Source organism: Centroberyx affinis, unplaced genomic scaffold (genome assembly GCF_046629955.1).
Source record: "Centroberyx affinis isolate AG114_WGS23_722 - 3 ecotype Tasmania unplaced genomic scaffold, CSIRO-AGI_Caff_v1 ptg004149l_1, whole genome shotgun sequence".
Taxonomy (NCBI): Eukaryota; Metazoa; Chordata; class Actinopteri; order Beryciformes; family Berycidae; genus Centroberyx; species Centroberyx affinis.
Window position 1 is genome coordinate 282565 of NW_027281915.1, and position 26739 is coordinate 309303.

Here is a 26739-nt window from a genome sequence, read left to right on the forward strand (position 1 = left end):
TGTGTGTGTGTGTGTGTGTGTGTGTGTGTGCGCGCGCGCTCTCAGGTCATGCATGTGGGTGTCTGAGAATGACACCCAGAAAGAGAGCAAGAGAGAGGAGAGAAAAGAGAAGAAAAGTGAGGAAATGAGAGATGATTCATACACTTTGGCTAATGTTCCGGGCTTTAAGTCTCCTGGCTTACAATCCTCACAAACCTTCAAAACAATTCAGGCAACATCAAAAAATGCCAAGTGCCATCTTCGATTCTGAGTAACTGTGCAACAAATGATCTGTCCCCACTGTAGATGGAAGGGTAAAGACTGGAGTTGAGGTTCCAGGCCCACAAATTGCTGACTGATTGTTTGTTAAATTATTCAAATGAAAACACTGGCAGCTGGTGTCTCCTCTGCTCATCAGGGGGAGCAACATGAAAAAAAATCAATCAAACATCAAAAAATATCAACACGATGAATGCGTTTTTGGTTCAAAAAGAGGGATCTCAATCAGAGCAAAAACAAAGTCATGATTACTGACTGAGTCGGAGTTGCCTGCTACATCACCGCAGCTTCCCTTTCTGTTTCAAACCAGCTGCAGTATTGGGCGTGAGCTAGATGTAAGCCTGCATGCACCCAGCAAGTGTTTCAAGTTCAACGTCAAACCAAAAGAGCTCAAAAATGTGACAACATGATATTATGGCATGGTAAAAAAATCATATTAAAACAGCTTTGAAAACTGTTTTGAACTGATATCAGAATGATATTTAGGCGCCAATTTCATAAAACAGTGCAGGTAGCAGCTATGGACGACTATGGACACCATCTTAACTTCCATTTTGACTATTTACATCGGGGCAAAACAGCACAAGAGATAGTTGCATCAGGTACTGTAAATGCCCACATTCTGTGGTAAAAGACTAGGGACCGTGCTATGGAACTGTAGCTACAATATAGATCACACTTGTATGTGTCAGGTATCTGTGAGTGTGTTCATGTGCAGATCGGCAGGGTAGGTGCTGCTGTGTAGGAGGGAAGGATACAGTATTGGCCAAGAGACGTTCAAATGAGCAAAAATTGGCACAGCTGCTGCATAGGCGTATTATAATGTTCTTATAGAACATCACTGTACTGTATGAGTCAGGCGGATCTAATGCAATGTCAGGATGGGGCTCAAACACTGAAAATCTATTCACACCTCTCTGTATCTGTCTCTCCTCATCTATTGGTGTGCCTGTCTCTGTCTCTCCCCATTCTCATTGCATCTTTACTTCTATCGATCTCTCTGTATCTTTCTTTTTCTGTATTTTTGCATCTTACTTTCCTTCCTCTCTCCACTCTTTAAGTCTATTTCGCTCTCCTTCCATCAATGGGTCTCTCTATCAATCTTTCTGTCATTTTTCTCTTTCAATGTCTACTTCTTCTTCATGTCTACTGGCTGTATTGCTGTCTGTCTGTCTCTCTCTCTCTATTCTCTATTTCAGTTTCTCCATCTCGATTTCCATCTGCCTCCGGATGCCGCCTCCACCCAAATCAATTACCTCAACCCCCATCTAATACTCACACACATACACTCTGTAATGGATCTCTTACACTAAGCTGAGAGCCTAATCTGGTTTTAACCCGCTAAGTATGCTAGGTAACATTAGGCATTACGAGGAGACGGAGGGAGTATGGGTTAGGGTTTTATCCTAAAGCTCTCTCTCTCTCTTTCCATTGCTTCTAATGACACAATACAGCCTGAGAAGCGGGGGCTGCAGTCGAATCCAGCTCAATAGTTTCTCCGCGAGAGAAAGAGAGAACTCAAAGACTCTTAAATAGTTTACACAATAATCTTATAATTCACAGGCAGGCGGCCGAGAGGGGGCAGGGGGGAGGGGGGAGGGGGGAGGGAGGAGGGGGGGCTGCTGCTGACAGATTGCCAAGTGAACATTATCAAAAAAAGAAAAAAAGAAAAAGAGGAAACATAAAAAAAAATACACAAAAGCAGGCCAACGTCTTAATTATGGGCCTCTGCTTCTGAACGTGTCGATTATTCCCCCATCCCCATGAAGAGTGTGTAGGGGCGCAGGAAAAAGAAAAGAAATCTTCCGCTGAAATCACCTCCAAGGCTGCAATTCCGCTGCCACGGTCCCCGGCGGAGGAGCTAATTAAAAGCAGGGGAGTTACGAGCGGCGCGGCGGACGCCTAAAAACTCAAGGGGGCCAATCCTCACGCTGCGTGCGAGGCGGCCCCGGCGTTTCATCTTGGCCCCGAGGCCGGCTCGTCTCAGGTGGAGACGCGCTTCGCGGAAGTAAACAACCCGGTGGGCCGACAGGGGCCAAGCGCTCCCGAACTCACATGTGTCGCTCTTTTCTTCCCATCTTACTTTGCTTGATGACTTTGAAAACGAGCTCCTCTGCTGGTCCTCAGACGGAAATATCCAGGGCCCGATGGCTAGGACGGATGACAAGGTTGAGTGCTGTTGTTTCAATAAGAATAGGAATAAGAATCATTTATTTGTATAGGGGAAGAGAGAATATAAGTAGAGACAACATATTACAATCTTAAAAAAGGTGAGTCTTCAGGGAGCGAAACCATGAACAAAAAGGGAGGGCCAGGAAAACCACAATGAAGGCCTTGGTCCTCCCTGGTGTTGAGCCTTGTTTTTATGCTACACTAGAACAGTGGTTCTCAACCTGAGGTTCGGACCCACCAGGGGGTCGCAAGATAATTTTGGAGAAGTTGCGTGATGATTTATGGGATGGAAAAAGCATATTTCTACTATACAAATTCATTATCATGTCTTTTTTTCTCTAATGTTTTGCTTTTTATCTTGTGACAGCCTCTCATCCTCCTCTGATTATAAAACGAAACAACCTGAAAAGGGAAAATAATTTTCTGGTTGGACTGTTCACCACTGTTCACCGCCTTTGACAGAGATTGTGAGTAGGCATCACTTCGCTTTAAGGAGTCACAAGCCAAAAAGGTTGAGAACCACTGCACTAGAAGATCATGTGTAACTTCTGAATAGCTGTAGCTTCAGAATTTGAATTGGATCCTTTTTTGTGGTCATAGGTGCTGGTGAGCAGATGGGTCACGGCTTAATCCAGGTCAAGGGCAAGAGCCCAACATTAAGTCTCTGCCAGTGACTAGCGGCCATATCAAACTTTCAAACCTTCTTGTCTATCCAACACCACAAAATGCGGCCATGCAAAAACACAGCGTATCCCAGCCTGTTCTATTCTGTGTAATTATTGCAATTTCCTTGTTGCTACATGGAACAAAATTCAAGATGCAAATTAGACTGTACTTCAGAGCATGTGGGAACGGTTTGAATGAGCTTTGGTCTGAAATGTAATTACAGTTCAGCACCCCGAACATCTTTCTCCCAAATGACTTCAAAACACATCGGCGGTGGAACGCGGGGCCGGCGCTGGTCCACGCATGGGATGAGCAAACTGTCCCGTGGCTTTGATGTGTGAGTAAAAGCCGCTCAGCTGGTCCCGTTTCAGAAAATCTACCGTCTCCTGACATTACATTATTGTCTTGACTCATTTCTCTGATGATCAGTGAACTAGCGATGACCCCAGCTCTTAAACTTTGAGCCAATGAACTGAAATTAATTATCTCTGGACCCATGTTCAACTAATCAAGTTTCACCCAGAGAGCCTGGCTCATTAAAACATTAGTACTTTGTAGTGTGTGGATCTGTCAGAAAAAAAAACACCAATTTTGTGCCATGACCCATAGTTAGCAAATTTCTCATCTTCTTCATCTTTTCTCTAACTGCATCTATCACTTGGACGAGATGTGTCAATGAATTTCACTGCCATCACCCATGGCGGTGAAATTTGGAAGCAATTAAAATGGGAAATTTCACCAACAACCAGGCCAACTGGGAAGTCATGTATCATTTTTTCATGACGCACTCATCCCATACAAACCACTATGTGAACACATTTAAATTTCATCCCATGCGCCAATCCTCCTCCCCAGTACTCATCCACTTAAAAAAAAAGTTGCTCAAGCAGTTGCTCCAAGATTTGCATGTGGTTTGGAGATGAAAGACAGAAGAGAGGAAACCAGCGAACATAAGACAGACTTGGGAAATGACATCATCACTGCAATTTCCACCTGAACTGAGTGTGTGAGGTTATTGCTGTGTCAAGGGAGTGTGAGCTAGGGCAGACCGGCTGGGAGGGATGTGGTCTCTCTCTGTCTCTCTCTACCTATCTATCTCTCATGCACACACACACACACACACACACAAACACACACCAATAAGCACTGCGAGTCACTGAATCATTACAGCAACGATACCCCTGAGGACGTTCTTTACTGTGAGCCGCAAAGTGTATAAATCCTCAAATCACAGCAAAGAACATCCTTGAGGGTATCGTAGCTTTGATATGAAAGGCTACTAATGCATTAGTGTCGTCTGGAAAGATGCTACAGAGTTGGGTACAAACAAACTTCCACAAATAAAACTAGAATAAAAACCCACAAAGAATGTTAAGTGGCTCCCTCACCACTGCTGCTGACACACAGACAAGACTGTTTGCCTTGAACTACCTGTTGCAAAATGCCATCTGCAAATAGACATGCCCAGAAATGTGAAACACACACACACACACACACTCTCAGCTGTAGTGCATCAATAAGCTCTCGCTCTCCTTTGCATCTCTGTGGCTTTTCTGCCTCTCCACCGCTCTCTGCTGCAGGAGTGAACACTTCAGACGAGCTGAGCGTCCTTCTCTCTCCAACGCTCCTCTCATCCTCAGAGCCCTTTGTCTTCTAACACGCCGGCCCTCCCACACGCTGCTCTCCATCATCACCACCTCCTCTTGTTTCTTCTTGTTCGCTCTTCCTCGTCACTCACCATCACCATCCATCTATCCATCTATCTACTCCCCCAGCTCTCCAGCTTGCAGAGGACTTTAGGGCTTGGATGTTTGTTATTTCCTTCCTGACGGGTTTCAGGAACTAAAAAAAAACAGCCTTGTTTTCAGGTTGGCCACCGTGTATTTTAGAGTTTCTCCAGTGGGTTTTGCAAAGAGGTTTCATAAGACCGAGGGTGGTAGAATTTTCTCAACTCATAGAGGAGCATTGGCTCCTTCAATTGAAGTTAGAACATGAAAATCACCAAAATTGGTAATATAAGGTTTTCTACTTGACAACGCTGATATTTGATTTTAGTATTTATTATAATTGAATAGTGCAACACTGTTCTACTAGCATTAACAATATCATTGGCATGACTTCAACAATGGTCTCCTTTGTTTCTGATAATTATCACAACTAATTTACAATGATATGTTGATACTTAAAAATGCTACATGTATGCTAAATGCTATACTTTACATTTGTGTCTGGAAATTCGTATTGTTTACATTGTGGGCTTTGATTTATTGTTTTGTTTGTAAAGCAAGGCCACGAGAAAAACATGCTAAATAAAAGAAGTTCATTATCATTTCCTCTTATTATTATCAATCGTAGTAGTAGTAGTTGTGTTATACAGAAGGAATAAAGAGGTGGAGGGGGATAGGAAGGGATGTTTGACGTATAGATGGATGGAGAGATGGAGGGATGAGAGGCAGCGCTGAGTGGACCATGGCACCATCTAGCACTCAGCATCTCTTCATCCAGCCACCCACTCATCCGCCCACAGCTACATTGTTCACTCAGCCTCTCCAGCCCTCTTTCATACGCTTCACTCTAAAAAAAGGATGCATCATTTTCAACACATCTGTGAGAGGTACGCCACATCTTACATGCTGTTTAGTTGTGTGGAATTCTTTCTCGCTGTATACTGATGGACATTTGCATTTCTTATCAAAAGATAACCATGAAGGAAAAGTGGAAGATGTCACCTATTGATTCTGACTTGAATCTGAATTAATTCAAGAGACTGAAAATCATTTAGTAGTCTGGCTGCTCACACATTATATACAATAACTACTGGAAGTTTGTCACTATTTCTAAATGTTTTCTGATAGTCTATTCTAGCAGTGACGACTTAGATAAACTTTGCATTTAATCACTTCCACTGCCTTTCCTACATTTCTCTGCCTCATCGATTCATCATCTATCCTTCCCTCCAATCCATAGATCACTCCATCCCTGTATTCTTCACTCTGTCCTTCCAGCCATCCCTCCATCCGTCTGTCCTCCCTCATGCCCTCCTTCTTCTCATCACTCATTCAATCTGTGTCATCTTCATTCGATCCTACCCTTCACCCTCCATCCATCAGTTCATTTCTTTCACATCCTACCGCCATCCATTCCTCAGATGGATTCCTCCATCGCTCCTCTCCTCCCTTCTTCTCTGCCTCCCGCCTCTTCTTCCCCAGTTCTGGGTGAAACAATCACTGCATATCAGCATAGGAATTGTGACTAATCTGATCAAAGATTAATCCTAAATTATGAAATTGGCTAACTGGCTATTCTAAAAATGGAAAGATTCACACTGACAGGTTTTGCTATGTATGTGAAAAATATGTATATTTTTTAGGGCACAAAGGCCATTGGGTAAAAATCTGAGGATTTGGAGCCCATGAATAAATGAAAGATTTGCCTGCATGGTTGACTCAGTAAATTTCCATTATCAGACACAATATGCCCTTTCATAAATAATTTTCATTAATCAGGAAATGTCGGTCGGAAGGCTTTGATGCGACCAAGCTCAGGCGTGCACTTCAAATGACAAAATTCAGACACCAGAAGGTGAAAAGCACGAGTTTTGAAAAGGTTGACCCTTTCTTTAGAGAGGACAAATAATGTGATTCATCTTGCTCATTTGGCTAATATATATATATCAAAATACTGATGCAGTGGGCGATTCAAAATGAGCAGGACGAAAAGAATTTAAACTCTCTAAGAACCAATGGAGCTTTACATTATTTTTTGTTTTTTGCCTTCTGCTGTTCACTTTGTAACGGTTTGGACTGGCTGAAAAGCCTCTTGCCTCAGAATTAACCAATAGTAATTCAAAATGTCGACACATTTTCACAGAGGCCACATACTTATAATTTTGTGGGGAAGTGCCGAGGAGGAAAGGCCACTTTGCCCCTACAGTAGGGCTTGAAAGAGAAAGTGAAATTCCTCCCTGCATGAAACCCCTGCAGCCTACAGCTCATGACAGAGATGAAGACTTAATCTTTTCCACCAAGTATGTGAGTTTCATTTTGTTTTAAAGAACAGTATTTCTATTGTTGAAAAGGAGGGAAGAAAGGGACAAGTGCACAGAAAGTCCACAGATTCTTCAGGATGCACAAATAGAGAAATGTAATACATAAAGGACAAAAAAATGCTACAACAAAAATGTGTGAGAATAAAGACGGTTCACGCTATCATCAGTCTGTTCAGTTATGACAAATTGATGATGCTATTCATCGTGCACTGAATACATTACTTGAACAATATTTGAACAAATACGCAGAGTGCTTGAATTACATTGACTTATGCTAGCTCTCTCTGTCTCTCTCTCTCTCTCTCTCTCTCTCTCACACACACACACACACACACACACACATATTCAAGAAGACAGCTGCATATTTATGCATATTCAAAACTATATCCTGAGAATACCTCAAGGAGACACACACAAGTTACACTTCCTCTCTTTCTCTGTGGTCTAAATACTAAAGATCAGCGGTGTGTGTGTGTGTGTTGTGTCTGTGGTCGGTTGTTTGTTTCGAGGTGTTACCTTATGTGTACGTGTGTGTGTCTTTTAATAGACAAAGCAAGGTTCATCGCCCCGATAACACACTGCTGTGACCAGTCAGTATCAGCCCATAACAGCTGTGTGTATGTGTGCATGCCATTGACATTGTGTGTGTGTGTGTGTTTGTGTGTGTGTGTGCTTGCAAGCATAACATTGTTTGCATGCTTACTTACATGTGTATGGGTAAGCGAGATTATGCTTGATATACAGTATGAGTGCAAGCTTCATAAGAGGGTGTCTGTATGTGCTTGTATGTGTGTATGTGTGTATACGTGTGTGTGTGTGTGTTTTGTGAGTGCATGTGTGTGAGCCTAAGATAAGACACACACTGTACAGTCAGTGCACAAACAGTGACGTGTGCTGAGCTGCTGTTGGTGATAAGACACTAACTTTGGTTACTGAGGAGAGGAACTTGAGGGTTGACACACTGCAGATGTCAATATGACATCTGCATATTTCTCAACATATTTCGGATCCGCCTGTATGCTATGCAGAGACTATTTTGCATAAGGTCTGCATTGTTTCAAAAACATCATTTCTGATGCAGCGAGCTAACCCAACTGCTTAATTTTCTACAGCTGGTTCGAAGTTAAGTACAGAATTTCCCCAGCAGTATCTCCAGCTTTTGTTTGCATTTCCCAAAGTGATCACTCTCGCATCCGTTATCCTGTAGACATCAAACATTGCAGCTCAGTGCTTTTCAAAGTCTATAGGCTGAGATTCTAAAGGTGGGTGGTAGGAAGATAAAAAAAAAAGAATGGGTGCCAGAATTATGCTGGAAAAAAAAGGTATTGGCCATTCTAGAGTGTGCAGTCAAAGCCCTCTGAAGTTCCTGCAATGTAAGCGAGGCAGTAGGGAAGAGATCATCCTGCACAGCAACCCGCAAACCTTCCTGGGTTCCAAGAAAACGGATGTCCCCTGCTGATCTTAAGGGCTGGCTATTGCCTTTTAGCCCAAGTGCACTGTGGGATAATTGGAGCCACTGGGTCTTTGTGTGCGTCAGACCTGCTGGCAATACTGCTACACCTATTACACTGAGGTCAGCGCTGCACATTAGTGTAAATCTGTGTGTGTTCGTGTGTATGTGTGCGTGCCTGTCTATTCATTTATATGGACAAGAACTAAGGAAAAGACAATTTGACATTATTATATACACAAGTAGATGAAAACACACTCACACATGCCCACTTTGTGGAGTTTTGACCTGGGAACTGACAGTATGTAAAGCCACAGTATATCAAGTCTCTCCCTTAATTGCATAATTTGAGTCCCATTATTGCCAGAAGCCTAGTAATGAGGGGGGAACGATGGTGAGAACAGGCAAAGGATAGAGAACCATCACCATAATCATCATCGTCTCCTCTCTTGGTATCAACTGGAAAAGGCTCTTTAACAAGCTGAGGTGTGTGCGTGGGGGGCACTTATCGCTTCATTAGCTACCCACAGTGCACTTGGCCTAATTAATATCTCTCCAAGTCATGTCTACATGTCTCAAGGATGGGAGACAATGGGACCGCACACACACACACACACACACATAGGCAAGCACGCACAGACACACATGCATACGCACACAGACGAAACATGACATATTCAGTCGGCCTGACAGCAAGAGATAGGAGGTACAGTAACAGGACAGGTTTGTCTGTGTGTGTGTGTGTGTGTGTGTGTGTGTGTGTGTGTGTGTGTGTGTGTCTGATCAAAGATAACAGCCGCATCACATTTGCGTGGGCTGTGCTGATTTACATCTTCTGATTCACAAGGAGACAGATGGACAGATGATGACAGGGAAAAAGAGAGAAGAAGGGAGGGAGGGAGGAAGGGGGGGGGGTGCTGAGATAGAGAGAGAGAGAGAGAGAGAGGGAGAGAGAGAAAAGGAGAAAACAAGAGAGAGCGGTGACAAGCTGCTGTCCTGGGAGGCAATTAGAAGAGCAAGAGAGGGACTCCAGTGCTGTTGTCACTTAAAGACAGGAAGACGGAGAACAAAAAGTGAAAAAGAGTGTAGAGTCTTATAATGGCTCTGTTAGTCAGCGCTGTGCAGTGCTATGAGAACAACCCCAAACGCGCACACACACACACACACACACACACACACACACACACACACACAGATACAAAGACCCATGCCTTGCACTACTGCACAGCCAAAGCCCCAACTCCAATCACTAATGCCTTAATTTGAATAATTGCTCTTAATGTGTGGTAAATCAAAAGTGCAGTCGTGCGAGTGGGTGTCATGGTGACTGTTCAGAACACTGTTCACTTAAAATATCAACCATTAACTCTGTCATCACAAAGCAAAAAAAATATATGGAGGGATGGATGTGTTCTTATGACTGATGGTCCAAATAGGAGAAATAAGTGCAATAGTGTGCATGTTCATGTGCGAGTGTGTTATGTGTTTATAATTACGTGTTTTATTACCTGTAAAGCACAATATAACACTGTGACATATTACAGTGCTTCCCATATAATTTCAATATTTGTGTGGGCAAATTAACAGGCACCAAAGGACATTTTAGTTTTAGATGCATTTCGAGTGCTGTGGTGCATGAAACCTGAACCTGCTCAATGATGGAGTTAAAAAAAAAAAAAAATTAAAAACGAGATATTAAAGCGTGTTCATAAACTACAAAGACCATAATTCATGGTGCCTATGATGCAGCATATTTTTTTAAGGCATGCTGTGTCTGAGCCTGAATACTGAACTGAATAGAGAGGTAATGTTTGAAATGAGATAACAAGATAACAAGATAAGAAAAGCTATACACTGTTTCATGACAAGTAGGGATGCAAGGTAATAAGACAAACAGGTCCACTGTTCAAGACCACCAGACATGTACAATACAAGGCACAGGGGAATGCATTAAGAAAATCAGGAGTATTTGTTTAGCAAGACATCATTTAAAATAAACTTAAAATCTTCCAATCTTATGGGTTGTAAGAGAGTCAGCTTCATACATACATGGAATATCTAAACTAATGTATTCTGATCTAGTGTGTTGAGTCCTGTTGGTGTAAATGTTAAAAGTAATGAAATGTAAAATGAAATCTTATTTAGGAGAGCTTTATCAAAGAAATGTCCAATTTCTAGCCTGTGGGAAACACTGTATCTACTACTATTATCATTATTATTATTTTATTATTATGTGATGTTCCAATTAGATGAGCTTGAAGCCTTCTCAGACACATGCGGAAACCGCGGGCAGTGAACTGCAGCCACCTCTCACACCGTCCACTTCCATGTCCTACTTCTAAACCAGTACGCTCACCCTTCTGCACATCATAAACAACTAACACCCAAGCTAATCAACTCTCCTCTCACCAGCATCATTACCACAGAGGAAACACACACAACCCCACAGCAACCCTGAGAAAAAGATATTTATCTTCCTAGGCATAAGGAGGAGAAAAGAATCAGGGCGAGAGAATAGCTTTTGGATGTAAACAACCACTAGGCAGCAATAAGAGAACGTAAAGAGAAGCCTAATGACTGTTTCAATATGTGTATTTCACTGGTGACTCTGGTGATAAATGGTGTTGCTCTCTGTCGGTTGTAGGACGAGTTGCTCATTAAGCCTGTCCCGGTCCCACGGGTTGTGTATTTTTGTATCTGACGCACACATACACACACACACATACACACACACACACACACACACGCACATATACAAAGCGACAGGCCAATGAGCTTTGGCTGTGTTGTCTTCATTACTGGACAGTGCAGCAACAAGCACAAAGGCCTCCATTGAAAGGACGGGATTCCCAGGATAACTCTCTCCATTGTATTCCCAGATCCCTGGTTCCGCAGCGCTGCCGAATTAGCACACATACCTCTGGACTTGTGCTGCGCTTGGGACTAGAGGCGTCGTATGGAAGCGGCTGGCTCAGTGCGGCCGGTTGGCTGGCTGGATGGATGGATGGATGGATGGATGGATGGATGGATGGATGGATGCCTGGCCGGCTGGCAGGTGGCTTTATCTGTCTGTCTGTAGCTATATATATATACTGTATACTGTATATGTGTGTGCATCTGCCTGCCAATCTGACCGACTATCTGGCTGGCTGTCTAGTTGGCTAAAGCTTCAATTCAGAGTTAAGTCTTTGCAGCAGAGACTTGATATCAGACTCCTTTGATATTCAGCATTAAAAGCCTCCTGGGCTGCTCAGGGTAAGGTTTGCCCAAAACTCATTCTTGTTCCTGACTTGTAATTTAAGTTCTTTTTGGATTTATTTGCTCCTGAGAGATGGAGCAAAATGTCTAGCAAACCAAGAAGTATTTTGAAGCAAGATACAGTAGTTTTCTGTGTAATAATTGTCCCTGATCTCAGACGAGTTGTGGGCATTAATAAGGCACATTGGTTGATTAAAAATGATGATGTGAATAGCAGCCTACGGCTATCCAAACAAGTGGTAGCTAGAAGTAGATCACTCAAGATAGAATCTGATGGTGAGAAATAAATTATTAAAAATCATTAGGCTATTCATTTGCATATTTGTACTGTGTTTGGCTGCCTGCACGGACTGATGTCAGAAATGTTTCTCTGATAAACCCAAAAGAAAGAAATCAACTCAGCCCATATGTTGAAGGCCTATTCAAATTAAACAAGCCAAGTGTGCAGGCCAATATGTAAACCAATACACACCCCATCATTTATAAAAGACCTCTGTAGTCTAAATTGAGACGTTGACTTTTCCTTGATAGGCTGAAGGCAATGTTGGAAAATTATCCAACCATTTCTTGCAAATAATATAAGCCTTTTTAAGTGGGTCATGGTCATTAAATCAGAATTTAAGATCCTTTTGCATCATTCACACACAAATGGTAAGCCAGTCATAGTGTAACCACAAATGGGAAAATATGCCTATGAGCAACCTAGTTGCCTTTTCACATGGTATTAATAAAAAATAAAAAAATAATTATAACATAAAACCATCTTCAACGCTACATATAGAAATCCCCCATTCCCCAAATACCTTTCTACAATAAATACACAAGCACTTTAGCACTTTAATTCCTAGTTTCTTTTTAAGCCGTTGTGTTGTCAATGTCAAATGTATAGTCAAATGTCTTGTTTATGTCTTTAAGATGTTTTTATGTGAAGCAACTGTGTCAAACGCTTCTCATGTTTTGTGATGTTTTTTTTATGTGAAGCAACGGATTGTAGCACTGTGCCCAAGACAATTTCCCCTCGGGGACAATAAAGCTCTACTCTACTCTACTCTTCTAATGTCAAAAACACAACGATGACAACACAGAGGGAAGGCGCTGGAAACAGGTGATTTAAAACACTTCGGATGTGCCGCCCAAAATACAAATTAAGCATCCACGCTGCCCGCGTCTGAACATGAACAAATTTCCACAGAAAGGCATCCAACCCTGACTATACTGATGAAGATTGGTGAGATTTTATCCAGCGCTGGCATTCCCGGTGATAGTAATGTGAGTATGAAGACTGGTAATGATGGATGGGTAACTTCTTGATTGTGGGCCCAGGGCCGGCTAACAAGCTATTGGTTAGGTGCCTCCAATTTGTTAAGTAGGTAAGGAAGGAAGGGAGGAAAAAAGGACTGAAGGAAGGAAAGACAGCGGGGGAGGAGGGGGGAGGGATGGAGGGAACGACAGGTGGGAGGCAGTAAAGAAGGTGGAATGGAAGCACGGATCCAGGGGGTGGTGAGAGGAGTAGATACTTTTTCAATGGCTACCTTTCGGCTGTAAAAGGTGTTTTGGTAGAAAGCGCCAGAGGGAGAGCTTGATGGATGGGGTGAAAAAAAAAAAGAGAGAGAGAGAGAGAGCGAGAGAGAGAGCGAGAGAGAGGGAGGGAGGGAGGGATTGGTATAAAGTCTGGGGGGGGGGGGGGGGGGGGTAAAGGAAAAATCATCATTACCTGAGGAGTTGGAGCAACAGCCCGAAGCAAAGCCGCACATGGAGACACAGAGATACACACACACAGCAGGACACGCTCAGACACACACACACACACACACATACGCACTGCAGGACATATACACACACACATTGCTCCCATCAGTATGACCTAATAAGTCCAGCAGTAGAGGCTGTCTCAGTGAACAGATATGGTCATGAGGTGCAGATGCATGCCAAGGCTGTACATTTCAATTAGAGCAGAGGTGGAGACAGAGGCAGAGGAGGTTCCACTAACTAGCTGCCACACTAACGGTCAAAATAACACTCCAGAGAATTAGAAGAGAGAGCGAGAGAGCGAGAGAGGACATTTCATGGAGTACCACAGTTATCTCCTTTGCTACGCCCAATTTCCCCCTCGTGGATTTCAATTAGAGCAAAGGTTAGGAAGAAGCAGGAGGGGGTGCAATGAGGTTACCATGAGGTCAGTTACCAACATATAGAAATAGGATTATTTCTGGTGTTACACCCATATTCCATGAGATGTCTGTTGCTCACAGTGTAAGAATATAGGTGTCACAATATTAGTGCTAGTTACAGAATTAGAATAATCTTTTCCCTGGAATATATGTTTTTGCTTACATCTTAACAGGTGTATGTGATAGGTCAGTTAATGTTTAGTCATTATGTCATATGTCACATCAAGGGATGGGGATAAGTATTGGAGTTTTCCAATTGTGAATGCTTTATTTTTCAAGAGAAATGGTAGAATTTATCTGATTTTCTGTCTTGTTAGTAAAAGCATTTATAAACACAATAGGACTGCAAAAACAGGATTAAATTAGATTTATTGGTTAAACCCTAAACTCTAAACTACAATTTCAATTATTACAATTTCATGATGTTAAATGATTGTTGAGGTTTTTTTTGGCAAGCCATAACATGTTCCATCATAGACAGCTTTGTTTTAATCAACCCGATTATTAATACTGGGACAATATTGTGAGTCTATTTATCAAATGAAATCTGGAAAAAAGCGAGTCACTACACCCAAGGTACGTACTGTCCCAACCACTACATGTACACAAACACGGCCAAACACACATACACACACACACACACACACAAACTGAAAATGAAACAGGTGTGAAAACAGGTCTCCTTGGAGGCCCATCTTGTCAGTCTTGTAATGGACTCCTTCTCACACACACCATTTACCATTTAAAACAAACACTCAGACTCACACACTCCCAAGCGACTTAACAATCAAGGACTTTCCAAGTCGTGTGCGTGCTTCAATGTGTGTGTGTGTGTGTGTGTCTGGACACACACACACACAGGGAATACATGTGTGTGCGTCTGTGTTTCACACCAATTAGAAAACATCTTTCTCCACACATAAAACTGTGCATCCATTTTCTGTTCCTCAAGGGAAGGATGCCATTTTCTGATCCATGCTGACTTGACAGCAGAGCCCGACCCATGGATTTTTAAATACCAGCGTCAATGTTTGGGAACAAAAATTAACAATTACTGTGGCTCTGTGACGGCCACTTTGTCTCTCTCTGTCAGGGGTTTGACTTCGGCTCACAGCCTTTGTGGTGAGTCACCACCTCTCGCCCAAATTTCCTGTCTGAGCGCAATCTTATAGCAGACCCATGTTATATCAGAAAAGCTTTAATCAAAACGCACTTTTTTGATTGCTAATATAATAACTGATTGACCCCTTTTATGTAATATACCATTTTAAAAATGAAAAAAAAACAATAATCAGCCTCCTGCAATTATGTGTCTGTTTTTTCCATGCTGGGTCAACTGAAATGTTATTGTGAAATCTCTTCAAAATATAGGGTTCAGGGAGAAATTGCAAAGACAAAACATTGTGATTCATATTATTTTTACATTGCACCGACAAACTTCCATCCCTTCCATATGATTAATATTTCATGACACATTTATTATAAAGCCCAGGAGCTGAAAACAACTGTGGAAAGAGGACCAAGAAGAAGATAAAGCCGATTCCATATTTCAAGCAAATATTGTCTGATAGCGTCTGTGCTTTGCTATAGGACTGTACCACACTGATAAAAAAAAAGCTGTTTCTTTGCTGATATTGTGATTGTGATATGAATTGTAATACAGGTGGACAATATTTTCTTTTTCAGCACTGAAAAAACGGTGAACACCTTGTTTACAAAGCTCTTTAAAACACTCTTGTGAAAAAAAGCAGCCTCTCATGATTTGGACATTGTTACAGTCATTTTTTTTTTTTTGATGAATTATGCAGCTTTATCCAGCTATAATCAACTCAGAAGTCAATATGGGAATGAAGGAGCACAGCAGTTCCCCCATTAGCACAGTTACTCACTTGCATCCCCCTTGTTAGCTTTACACATTAGGGGGAAATGTGAGGGGAAACCGGCACTGACCTGCTGATCACCCCACTTGTTAAATCTGAACAAATTACCTCCAAACCGAGCATGCTCTGACAGACACAGAGATAGATAGATTACCCAGCTTGGCTAAAGCTGTTTCCTGGTTAATTCTCTGCCGAGTGCTCAGTGTGCAACAGTATGAGCTGAGATTGATGATGCTGAGAGTGTCTCTCCCTCGCTCTCTCTCTCTCCTCTCTCTCTCCCTCCCTCCTATTACCCGCTGATATACGACTGTTTGATTCCTATAATGGCTCAGCGGTCGTTGGTATTCAGGCGAGAAGTGTGTGTGAGTGTGTGTATCTGTGTGTGTGTGTGTGAGAGAGAGAGGAGAGGGGTTAAAGTAATAATCCGCAACATTTATAAATATCCATTCTGCTACTCTATCTGCGATCGATATAACACAATAGTGACTCAACCTGCACTCACATGGAAGCTGTAATACTTGCTGTTCTGAACACCCGGTGTCTGGTAGGTCTTTCCTACTGCCGCATAGAGAGTGATATGTTTTATGTTTGGAATACATAGAAGAAGAACTGGGTAGTTAATAACTTGAGGATTACCACTTCAGTGAGGGAGAAAGGGAGAGATACAGTAAGGCATCTGTGGCACAAGAGTAAAGACAGTTAAAAAGGAAACATGGGATGGCTCTCCCTCCCATAACAAAGTTTTCCATTTCATTTACAGCTCAAATGACATTTTTTCTGTGTTTCACTAAGATTTACAGTGCTGCTGAGGTGCCTCCTGTGCTCGACTAGCAGTTTGTCGAAGCAATTTGCAGTGATAGTCTTTATTTTACTGAAACTTCTGACAGAAGACATTAGGAAATGTGTTCTGCACATCCACTGTGAGCCTCCATTTCCCATCTTTACCTCTAGCCTAACAATGGAAGGGACACACTGCTGTGTATTTCCTGACGGTGCTGAAGGCTGGGCGCATTGTCAGCGCTTCAAGTCAAAAACACATTTCAATTGATTCCACTTAAAACTATTTCAAAGAGTGCTACACTTCAAATGTGTTTTGCAACAGTCGCATGGTGACGGAGAGAGAAACAGAAATCTCTTTTTTTTTTTAAGGCTGGAGAAAGAGAGACAGAGGTAGAGAGAGAGACAGAAAGAGAGACAGAGTGAGAGTGAGTCAGACTGTAAACAGTTGGTTGGGGTGATGTTATCCAGCTGCCATGAAAACTGATCCAATAGCTGGCAAGTTCACTTTGACCGCTCTGTCACACAGACACACACACACAAACACACTCGGACACACACACACACACACACACACACACACAGTGTCTGATATCATAGGAGCTGAGGTTGGGTTGGGGTGTGTGTCAGGGGTTAGTGAGGAGGTGACAAGCCAGGGGGTTACAGTGGGGAGGATCAAGGCTGGAAGACACACACACACACACATCACGTACACACACACACACATAACACACACACACACACCCAAACGCACACCAGTGACAAGCTAGGGAGGCTTGAAATCAATCTTCAACACCTCTAATTGGAGCAGTCAGGAATCTCCCAATGCACACACACACACACACAAACACACACACACACACACACACTCTGGGAAGTGTCTACCCGACCTACAGGAGCTGCATTCCACCTGTAAGAATCACATTTGCACTGTTTGGTAGGTGAGGAGTTCAAGAGCAGTGTCACAAGGTTGAGTTCCAGGAGCCATTCCACATCGCCTAGAAACATTTGTGGAGAAAACACTGAGACGGAGCCAATAACTCACTTCCAGCAGAGCCCTTGAATCCCCCGAAAAGTAAACGCATCCCAAAGGTTTAATGGTTTAATGGTTTCCAGAGGTTTAGCTTGGTCCCCAGGGTCATGAAATACTCTCTGGTGTAAAATAAGCTATAAAGTACAGTAAAAAAAATTGAGTTTTTTTTCACACAGAGACATACACATACACGGCCACACCTGTGTACACACACTTGTTTCTGCATGTGTGTGTGTGTGTGGATGCAGCATGTAGGAATCTGAATCCATATAAAAGGCTGATAGTGTTATAATCTTGTCAGTTCTTCCACTTTTCCGTAGAATAATGAGTTAAGCACATCCCATATTCTCATACCGATGTGAGTTTGCCGTGAAAGCTCGCGGCCTTGCCTTGGAGCAGACAAAGCTTTCAATAGCTCCACCTCAGTTGCAATGTTCTGTCTTAACAGAGTCCTTAATATAATTCAGAAGGATATTACCTGGAAAATACAAAAAAAAATTAAATAAAATAAGCGAATCCCCTATCTCTCTTTCACCCGAGGCCCTCGACAAAACTCTTTGAAGATGTATGTAAATTCGATTCCAAACATCCTCCGTCTTAATTCAGAGGGCTAATAACGAGACACCCAGACGTTGGCACATTATGTTGTCAAACTACTGAAATAAGTCCTTGAAATGAAACGAGTGGCACTCCGCTGAAGTGGAGAGCGGGGAGAGAAAGGAGATGGAGAAACAAAAAAAGGAGGGTGGGTAAGGGAGAGAGAGAGAGAGAGAGAGAGAGAGAGAGAGATAGAGACCACGGCAAACTGAAACAGCAGTTGGCAGCGTCAGAAAAACTGTGACGGCGCGCGCGAGAAAGATAAAGACCAGGAAAGGGAGACAGAGAGAAAGAGGACAAGAGGCAGAGACAGCCAGAAAGACTTAGAGGAAAGCGGCGCCGTCGGCAGCGGCAGCGTCTCCACGGGGTTTTGTTAGGGAAAATTAAACATCGTCTTAAAAAGCCTCTGAAGTCCCTGACACTGGATTCCCGTCCCACTCCGCCCACCTCGGCACGTCGGAGCGAAAACGCCCGACGCCACCGCAGCGGGCTAATTAGAGGAGTGACGTGACCGCCGGTCCGACGGGGGGGCCCCATCATCGAGGTCTCATTTGCTCTGAAACACCATTAACCTTTTGGACGGGCCGGCGCTTTGATATCTCAGCTGTTTACGACTGACCCCACCCCCCCCCGCTTTCCAAAGGCGTTACGTTTCAGGTGCTTGGCTGACTGCACTGCACTAAATATAGGCGCTATCTAAGATTTCCCAGGAAAGGGACACACACTAGGGCCAAAGGGCCTGTGTCTGTGTGTGTTCGTGTAATTCTATACTTTTAAGGACCAAATGTCCTCAGAAGAATGGGATGATTGGGTTTAGGGTTCAGGTAGATTAGGCTTAGGTTAAGGTAAGAGTTAAGGTTAAGGGTTAATGTTAAGCCATGTAGTGGTGCGGGTAAAGGTTAAGGTAAGAGGTTAGGGACTGAAGGTAGTCAATGCAAGGCCCTCGCATGTATAGTAATACCAACATGTGTGTAAGTCTTTGTGTTTGTGTGTTTCTTCGTGCAACATGTTCTCATACAACTGTTAGTATGATATCTTATGAAAAGTTATGCACCCTTGGTTCTTGCTATATCTACTCATGACCAGCCACATAACCTATCACTGCAATAAAACAACTTTGGTGAAGTTTAGGGTTAGGTTTTGGATAAATAAGAAAAAACTTGAAACTTGAAACTTCACTCACAGGAGAAAATTTCTTTTGTGAGTTGGGAATTAAACCTGTGTCACTGGAGTTGAAGGTAAATGTATTTCCATGTCAGACTTCTGCCTTTTTCAGTCATGAGCCCTGCATCCTGTTTCACTCGATTCATTGATGTCACACGAAATTAAGGTGCATTACTTTTCATAACTATAAATACAAATATGATACAGCATGAGATCAGGCTGGCGAGTGTGGCGGCTGTGTGTTTACAGTTAGGCACACTGCTGCTGTGTATGAGTGTATTTGTGAGTGTGTGTGTGTGTGTGTGTGTGTGTGTGTGTGTTGAGGGTGAGTGTGAAGTTTACCTGTGCCTTTGTTGCGGTCCACGAAGCAGTACTTCAGCTCATACTCTTTCAGAATTTCATGGACTTCCTACAGAGAGAGAAAGAAGACTTTAGCCTTAAGAGATCACAAGAGCACACACTAGCACTGTGCCAAATATTCAGAGAATTGTTAAAATGTTAAATCTGTTAGTCTAAACTGGAATGTTGTCAAAAAGACAAATATTAAAAAAGACTTCTACTAGGCTGAACCAAAAAAGCAGAACTAAATTGTTATTAATGCGGCTACTTCGCTCTAGTTAGTGGCTATGCTGACAGTTATTGGATTAACGACAAAATGCATCAGATTTAACAGAAATGAATGATTAATAATGATAATAATTAGCTGTTTTCGTTCATGGGTGTATACATCGACTATTCAAACAGTCATTCAGACGACTTAAAGAACTGAATCAATTCTTATTAAATGGACTTTTGCACATCGCTAGCACACACACATTGAAGAAACCTCATTTTTTCTGACAGCTGAGTGGACTCTCTTTTCCTCCGCAATAAACTCTTTGATGGGAGACTTCCCAATTGTAATAATTCGTCTCTATCGGGGAATTACATTTAAAAAAAGTGTATTTTCAAGATGAAAGGCTTTCTGTCTTCTGTCAGGCATATAATCACAGCAGCCCACCGCAGAGCGCTCCAATCCACCAGGGAGACACGTACACACTGCTGCATATCAAAGTAATAAATCTGAAATTTCTTTTTTAGAGTGGGCAGTCCACTCTCCTGAAGAAGTGATTTTTTATTTATTTTTTGGTGACAGTGTACAGTGAGGAGAGACAGGAGAGGGAGCAAAGAGAACAACGCAATAGCAAAGCAAGAGCCAGTATTCACACCCGTGCGTTTGGGAATACAATGGCAACTTTGAGTCAGGACGCCTGTGTCTGTGTGTGTGTGTGTGTGTGTGTGTGCTGAACTCCACTGCAAACTCCAAACTCTCCGTTAGCCTTGCTGCTTGAATGTGTGACAAACAACAAAGTCTGTTTGGTACAGAAGTCAATGACAGCGCAAACCGTTTAGAGCGAGGCAACAAGACGCACATTTTCAGATATTTCCCTGTGATATGAGCAACCTTGTGGATCCAGTCACTGTCAAACCTGTCCAAAACCACAATAGTTCAAGACCGTGAAGCAGCGTAGGCGGCAAAGAAACATCGGCAACCACAGCATGGCTTACGAGAACGACACACTGACTCACCACTCACAGTATACTGTATATGCTAAAACAACCTGCCTGTCACAGTCTCAAACTCAGGCTTCAGCATAAAGCAACGAGGGGAAGTACCAGCGGAGACTAGACTTATGGGTCTGCTGTCTGCTGCCACTTCAGAGAGGACTTTCAAACCACTGTATGCTAAAGTGCACTCACAGACACACTGCATGTCAATTCGTCATGATCAAAGCGTAGTGTGGTGAGATGTTTTCACCTTTCCTCTCTTTCTCTCTCTCTCTCTCTCTGTCGCTGCCTCTCTGTCTTTGTCTCTCTGCCACTTACTCTCCCCCTGCCTCTAGCTGTGTTTCCATCTAACCAGCAAGCAAATAAGGGGCACATTTTTGAAATGTTGCAAAATATATAATCCAAATAAGGTGCGTTTACATCAGCTGAGTTGAAGCCAATACATAGGCATCACAAAATAAGACATCCACAAAAAAATTGAGTCACTTTCAAGAGCTTTCATCGATTAGTATTGGGCAGGGTGTTGTTCTTTAGTGTCAACTAATGTTGGCCGTATTTCTTTGCTTTTATTCAAAGATGAAAACAAAGAAATACACTTGGCAATATTCTAATGCACCAATGAATGGCCATACAACCACAGTGGGCACTTTATACATGGAAGTGACAGCAGGTTTGACATTTCTGGGAGTTCATGGTGGACAGATACTTCACAAAAAAAATGTCAGAACATCCAGAGGAACTTTTAAACTGTTGTGCAATGAAATCGAACCATTTGTTGAGCCAATCATGCCAAGCCCGTCATTATTTATTCAAGAAATGCGTTTCCATTCCTAATGATCACATCATTTCTGTATAGACCAAAAGAAATTCTGCGTCAAGCGAGGGTAAATTTTTTTTTTTAAATATTGGGATATTGAGGAAACTGTATCAAATTTTTCCATTGATCCCATTTCCATGTCTCCATGCAGGTTTTCTAAATCAATAATACAACATTCACCCAAAAATACTTGGATGGAAACCAAGTAATAATGTTATCCTCACTGATTTTGTGAAATCCCCTCTCTACAATGCCTGAAATTTTGCTTATTTCTAGTTCCTTTCAAACAAATATCAAGCATCCATTACAGGTGCATTGAGTTATCACACACAGTTTAAAAATCTGTTACTTATTTAAAGTAGCCTAGATTACAACAATGCATGGAAACCCAGATTCTGTCAGTCCCCCTTTCTCCCCCTCCTTCCCTCTCTCAATCGCCGTCTTCCTCTCTCTCTCTCCTTTGCCCCCTCCTTTTCATCGCCTCCTCCTCTCCATCTCTTCCTCTCTCTCTCTCTGTCCCTCTGTCTCGCCCCAAACCGCCATCCAGCCCACTCATGCACATAGTGAGCAGGCATGTTCCTTATCACTGAAGGGCACGCGAGGCCGCCCACACAGAGGGTCATCTCGCTCGCCCTTAAAATCAGAGCACAGCAAGCTGCGATCGCTCAGAGAGAGAGAGAGAGAGAGAGAGAGAGAGAGAGAGAGAGAGATGGAAATGTTTTCCATATCTAAGAAGTTCTCTGTCCATCTGTCATGCCACAGAGAGGAGGGGATGCAGGGAAAGAGTAGCAGAGGTAAAGTAAAGGGAGGTAGAATAGAAAGAAGCCACCTCAGAAAATTATGCTTTCCAGAAAATTAAATAATAATGCACTGGGCATTAATTAAAACTGCGTTATCGAGGAGTGAAACAACAAGGCAAATACAGCAGAAAACAAATTACATCAAAGCCTGCTTGTAAAAATGTGTGAGGATTTAAGGAAGGTGTTTTACACTGATTTTCCCAGCCAAAGCTCCCCTCCCTCCTGTATATCTGGCTCTCCTTTCTTGTTCTCTAGCGCTCTGTGTTTCCACTGTACACTCTTATCTCCCCTTCTCTCTCTCTCTCCCACTCTGTCTTTCTCTCTGCAGCCACTTTGTGTGTGTTTCTATGTGTCAGCGGGAGTTAAAGCAGAGCCCTTGTATTTACTCTAACTCCCAGTCTTTCTCCGTGAGAAGACCGGCTCCGACAGGTCGCTAATAGACTAAAAGCGAACCTCATTTCCTAAATGTAGGAAATAATGGGGGGAGAGGAAGAAAAAGCGATGAATAGGGAATCACCATTATAGAAATCAAGTGGAGTGGTGTGCAAAAAAATAAAACGGACATCCTAAAAAACAAAAAAAAGCTCTAAAAACAAGCTCTGTTCCCAGCTTTCTCTAACTGATTGATAGTTACTGCTGTACTGTACAGTAAAGAAACACTGACATTGCACAGAGCGCTAGGTGACATTCAGGCGAGGCTATCCCATGATGCTCTATGCTGTGTCATTCATTCTGGCATCATTATTGTACGCTCAAAAAGAGCTGAAAGTTTGTGTTCATCTCTTATAGCCACGGTGCATTAAAAAAATGAGCGCACTTTTTTATGAGCGCACTCATTCCCACCTCCTCTTCCCCCCCCCCCGTACCATTTCACCATATTCCACTTTGTTTCACTCTATTTGCTTTTACGTTCCATGTTTTAACGATCTTTTCCTCTCACTACATCCCATCACCGCGTTCTACGACATTCCGCTTCGCTTCGTTCAAATCCGCGCTGCGCTATTTCAACGCCCGTCTAATTAACGCTGCCTTAATGGCGCGCTCACGTTGCAGCGTTTTAAAACAGCCACTGGGCTCGGCGGCTCGGTGTGGAGACTCTTCCTGGCAAACCTGCCTGCATGTTCAGCTTCGGCTCCTGTGTGCCAAATTCAAAGATAGGGCAGCTGCGATCATTTTGGAAAGTCAAAAGATGCTCGTACTAAAACTAATCCCACAAACTGCGAACAAAAAGAAGCAAATACAGTTAACCTCTACAATGTTAACCATCATCATCAGCTTTGTCCCAATAAATCTGTCTATCTGTCATGACTAACAGCTTATAGACAGAGAGTCCGACCAGCAGGACAACCTGCTATTCATTTTCCATGAAAGGCCATTCCACAGTACGGTATGTACTCCCATGCCAAGCTGTTCTATAGCATTACAAGGCATGCCGTTCCGCTCTGTGCTGTGCTATTCTATACTGTTCCCTCTGTGCTATTCAAAAGCTCTAAGGAACTGACATTTCCAACAAGAGCAGCCGGTGCCCCAGCGCCAGCCGCAAGCCCTGGGACCATTGCCTGAGTGTGTGTGTGTATGTGTGTGTGTGTGTGTGTGTTCACTAAGAGCTTCTTTGGTGTGACATTAAAGCAAACTGCCCTCAGAGGCTGGTCCTGGGAGGAAAAATGTGACATGTACCAAAGCAGCCCTGTCTGACACCTGGTAAGACCAAGTAATACACCCCCTTGGCCAAAAGGATGGAATGGGTGGAGTGGAGGAGGGGGGGTGGAAGAGGGGTAGGGGGGGTGTTCCTAGTTTACATTATGTGACGAGAGAGAGAGAGAGAGAGAGAGAGAGAGAGAGAGAGAGAGAGAAAGAGGCCGTGAGAGAATGAGCGAGAGATTATTCTCACAACAGGCAGGGGCTGTTTAAAGTGCTAAAAGCGGCCGGTCACAATGCCGCTGCAATATGGATTAAGATGTCAGGGTTGTTGTTTTTTTTTTTTTTGTTCTTCCCGGATCCGCATACTCGAACATTTAATCCGCCTGGAAATCATTTCTGTGTCGAACATCTGGCTCTGACCTGGAAAGCGTATGTGAAGGGCAGTGCAGGGTAAAGAGGGGATGAGTCAGTCCCTCCTGGAATTTGCCACTTTGGGTTTTTTTCCCCTCAAATATTATCAGGTCTTGCAAGTTCAAATCCCCATGCTGGCTAGTATCCGCCCTGCTGAAGTGTTTTCGAGCAAGACACTGAATCCCTACCAGCTCCAGGAGTGCTGCTGCTCTGTAGCTGACTCTACTTCTGATTTCCCTGGAGGGGGATATACAAAAAGACAATTTCCCTACTGGGATCAACTGTCACATTATCATTACATTATTGTAACTTCAATGCAATGGCAAGTCTCATCACTGCACTTGTCAGCAGCTGCTCTTTCACTCGTATTTGCCATCTATCATTTTCCTGCCAATAAAGAGAGAAAAGGCTGCAAATTGCCTTTCAGAATGTCTGGGTGCTGTTGTCTTGACTCTTGCACTCTTTGTACTATTGATGTCTTGTGCTGCTTGGCAGTTTATGAATTTATTATTCCCCTGTTGCACTTTGTAAGTTGCTCTGGATAACAGTAAATGACAAGACATCAAGAGCAATTTAAATGTTGTTCGTGTCAAGACATTTTGGTGCTGACTGCCTTTTCAACAGAAAGAAAGAAAAGAGGGCGACACCAAATGTGTATAGTTCAACTCCTGTTCATTCATCTGCACTACTCCATAGTCACCTACTCACACACACACACACACACACACACACACCTAAACACACTAAAAACCTCTCCTTCCCTCCCGCAGTCATAGAGAGTAAATGAGATGGTTCACAAACACACAGGAGGTCCACCAGGGAAAAACTGAGAAAGTGGCCTATCACTTCAACTGTGAGCGTGTATGTGTGTGTGTGTGTGTGAGAGAGAGAAAAAGAAAGACAGAGAGAGACAGAGAGAGAGAGAGAGAAAGAGGGGGAGAGGGGAAGAGAGAGAGAGGAATGGGGGATTAGTAAAGAATGGCTGGGTGAGAATGAATCCCTACTACGCATGCATGCACGACTGGGCACACACACACACACACACACACACACACACACTGCATGGCCTCGCTACCAGCGGTAACTGTGTCCTTGACCTACTGATAGACTGATATAGGCTAGAGGAAGAACAGAGGATAAAGCCCAAGTCTGGCAGCAAGCACAAGGCTGCTCTCAAACTTCACACTAACATTAAACAGTATTATCTGAGATTAGTAGTATTAGTAGGACTGCATTATTGTTATTAGCATTAGTGGAGCTGTATTAGTAGCATTCTATTCATTCTAGTGACATTACTGGCCCTGCATTCCTATTAGTAGTGTCACCCGCTCTGTATTAGTAGGATTAGTATCACATTAGCAGTGTTAGCTGCACTGTAGTAGTATTAGCAGGACTGTATTCACATTACTAGTGTTAGTGGCACTGAACCCAAGCACTTCTCAGTATTGTGGGGTTTTGAGAACTAACAGTTTCCTATTGAGACAGTACAGATAGTCAGTTCTGCCAACAATTATGACCAACAGTCCTTTCACATTGTTCATGCCCTTTTATCCCACAACAACTATTTCCATCCATTTTAGGTAAACTTATGAAATGTCACAAAAAATGAAATGTGTTTCCAGTGCCAAGTCTTTCGAGAATCGATGGAGAAATAATTGACAGACAACATTTCAGAACGTCCAGAGCCACTTCAACTGTCAAGCCAATCATGCCAAGCCTAGTCATTACTGTATTTACTCAACAAATGCGTTTCCATGGCTATTATTTATCACATAACTTCTGTATCAACAAACAAAATTCCCCCTTCCAGCAAGATGGAAAACCAGCTAATGTTATCCTCACTGATTTTGTGAAAGGTTGCTTCTTCGCTACAATTTTATATAGCTTTTTTCAAATAAATAACAAACATCCATTACTGTGCATTAAGTTATAATACATAGTTTAACAATCTGTTACTTATACAACGCAAATTAGAACAGTGCATGTCTGATATATTAAGGCTGTGTTTTTCCAATTTGGTATGAGCCAAGCTCTCTGTTTGTGCGCGC

The 26739-nt window shown here is 42.8% G+C and overlaps 1 protein-coding gene across 1 annotated transcript in view; it reads right to left on the reverse strand.

Moving 5' to 3' along the window:
- The window catches only part of raver2 (ribonucleoprotein, PTB-binding 2), a 71663-nt gene that overhangs the window by 33826 nt on the left and 11098 nt on the right, over positions 1 to 26739 (reverse strand). The window contains exon 2 of the mRNA XM_071542673.1: positions 19817 to 19883. Within this exon, the coding sequence (XP_071398774.1) occupies positions 19817 to 19883 (67 nt within the window). The remainder of the gene's footprint in view (positions 1 to 19816; positions 19884 to 26739) is intronic.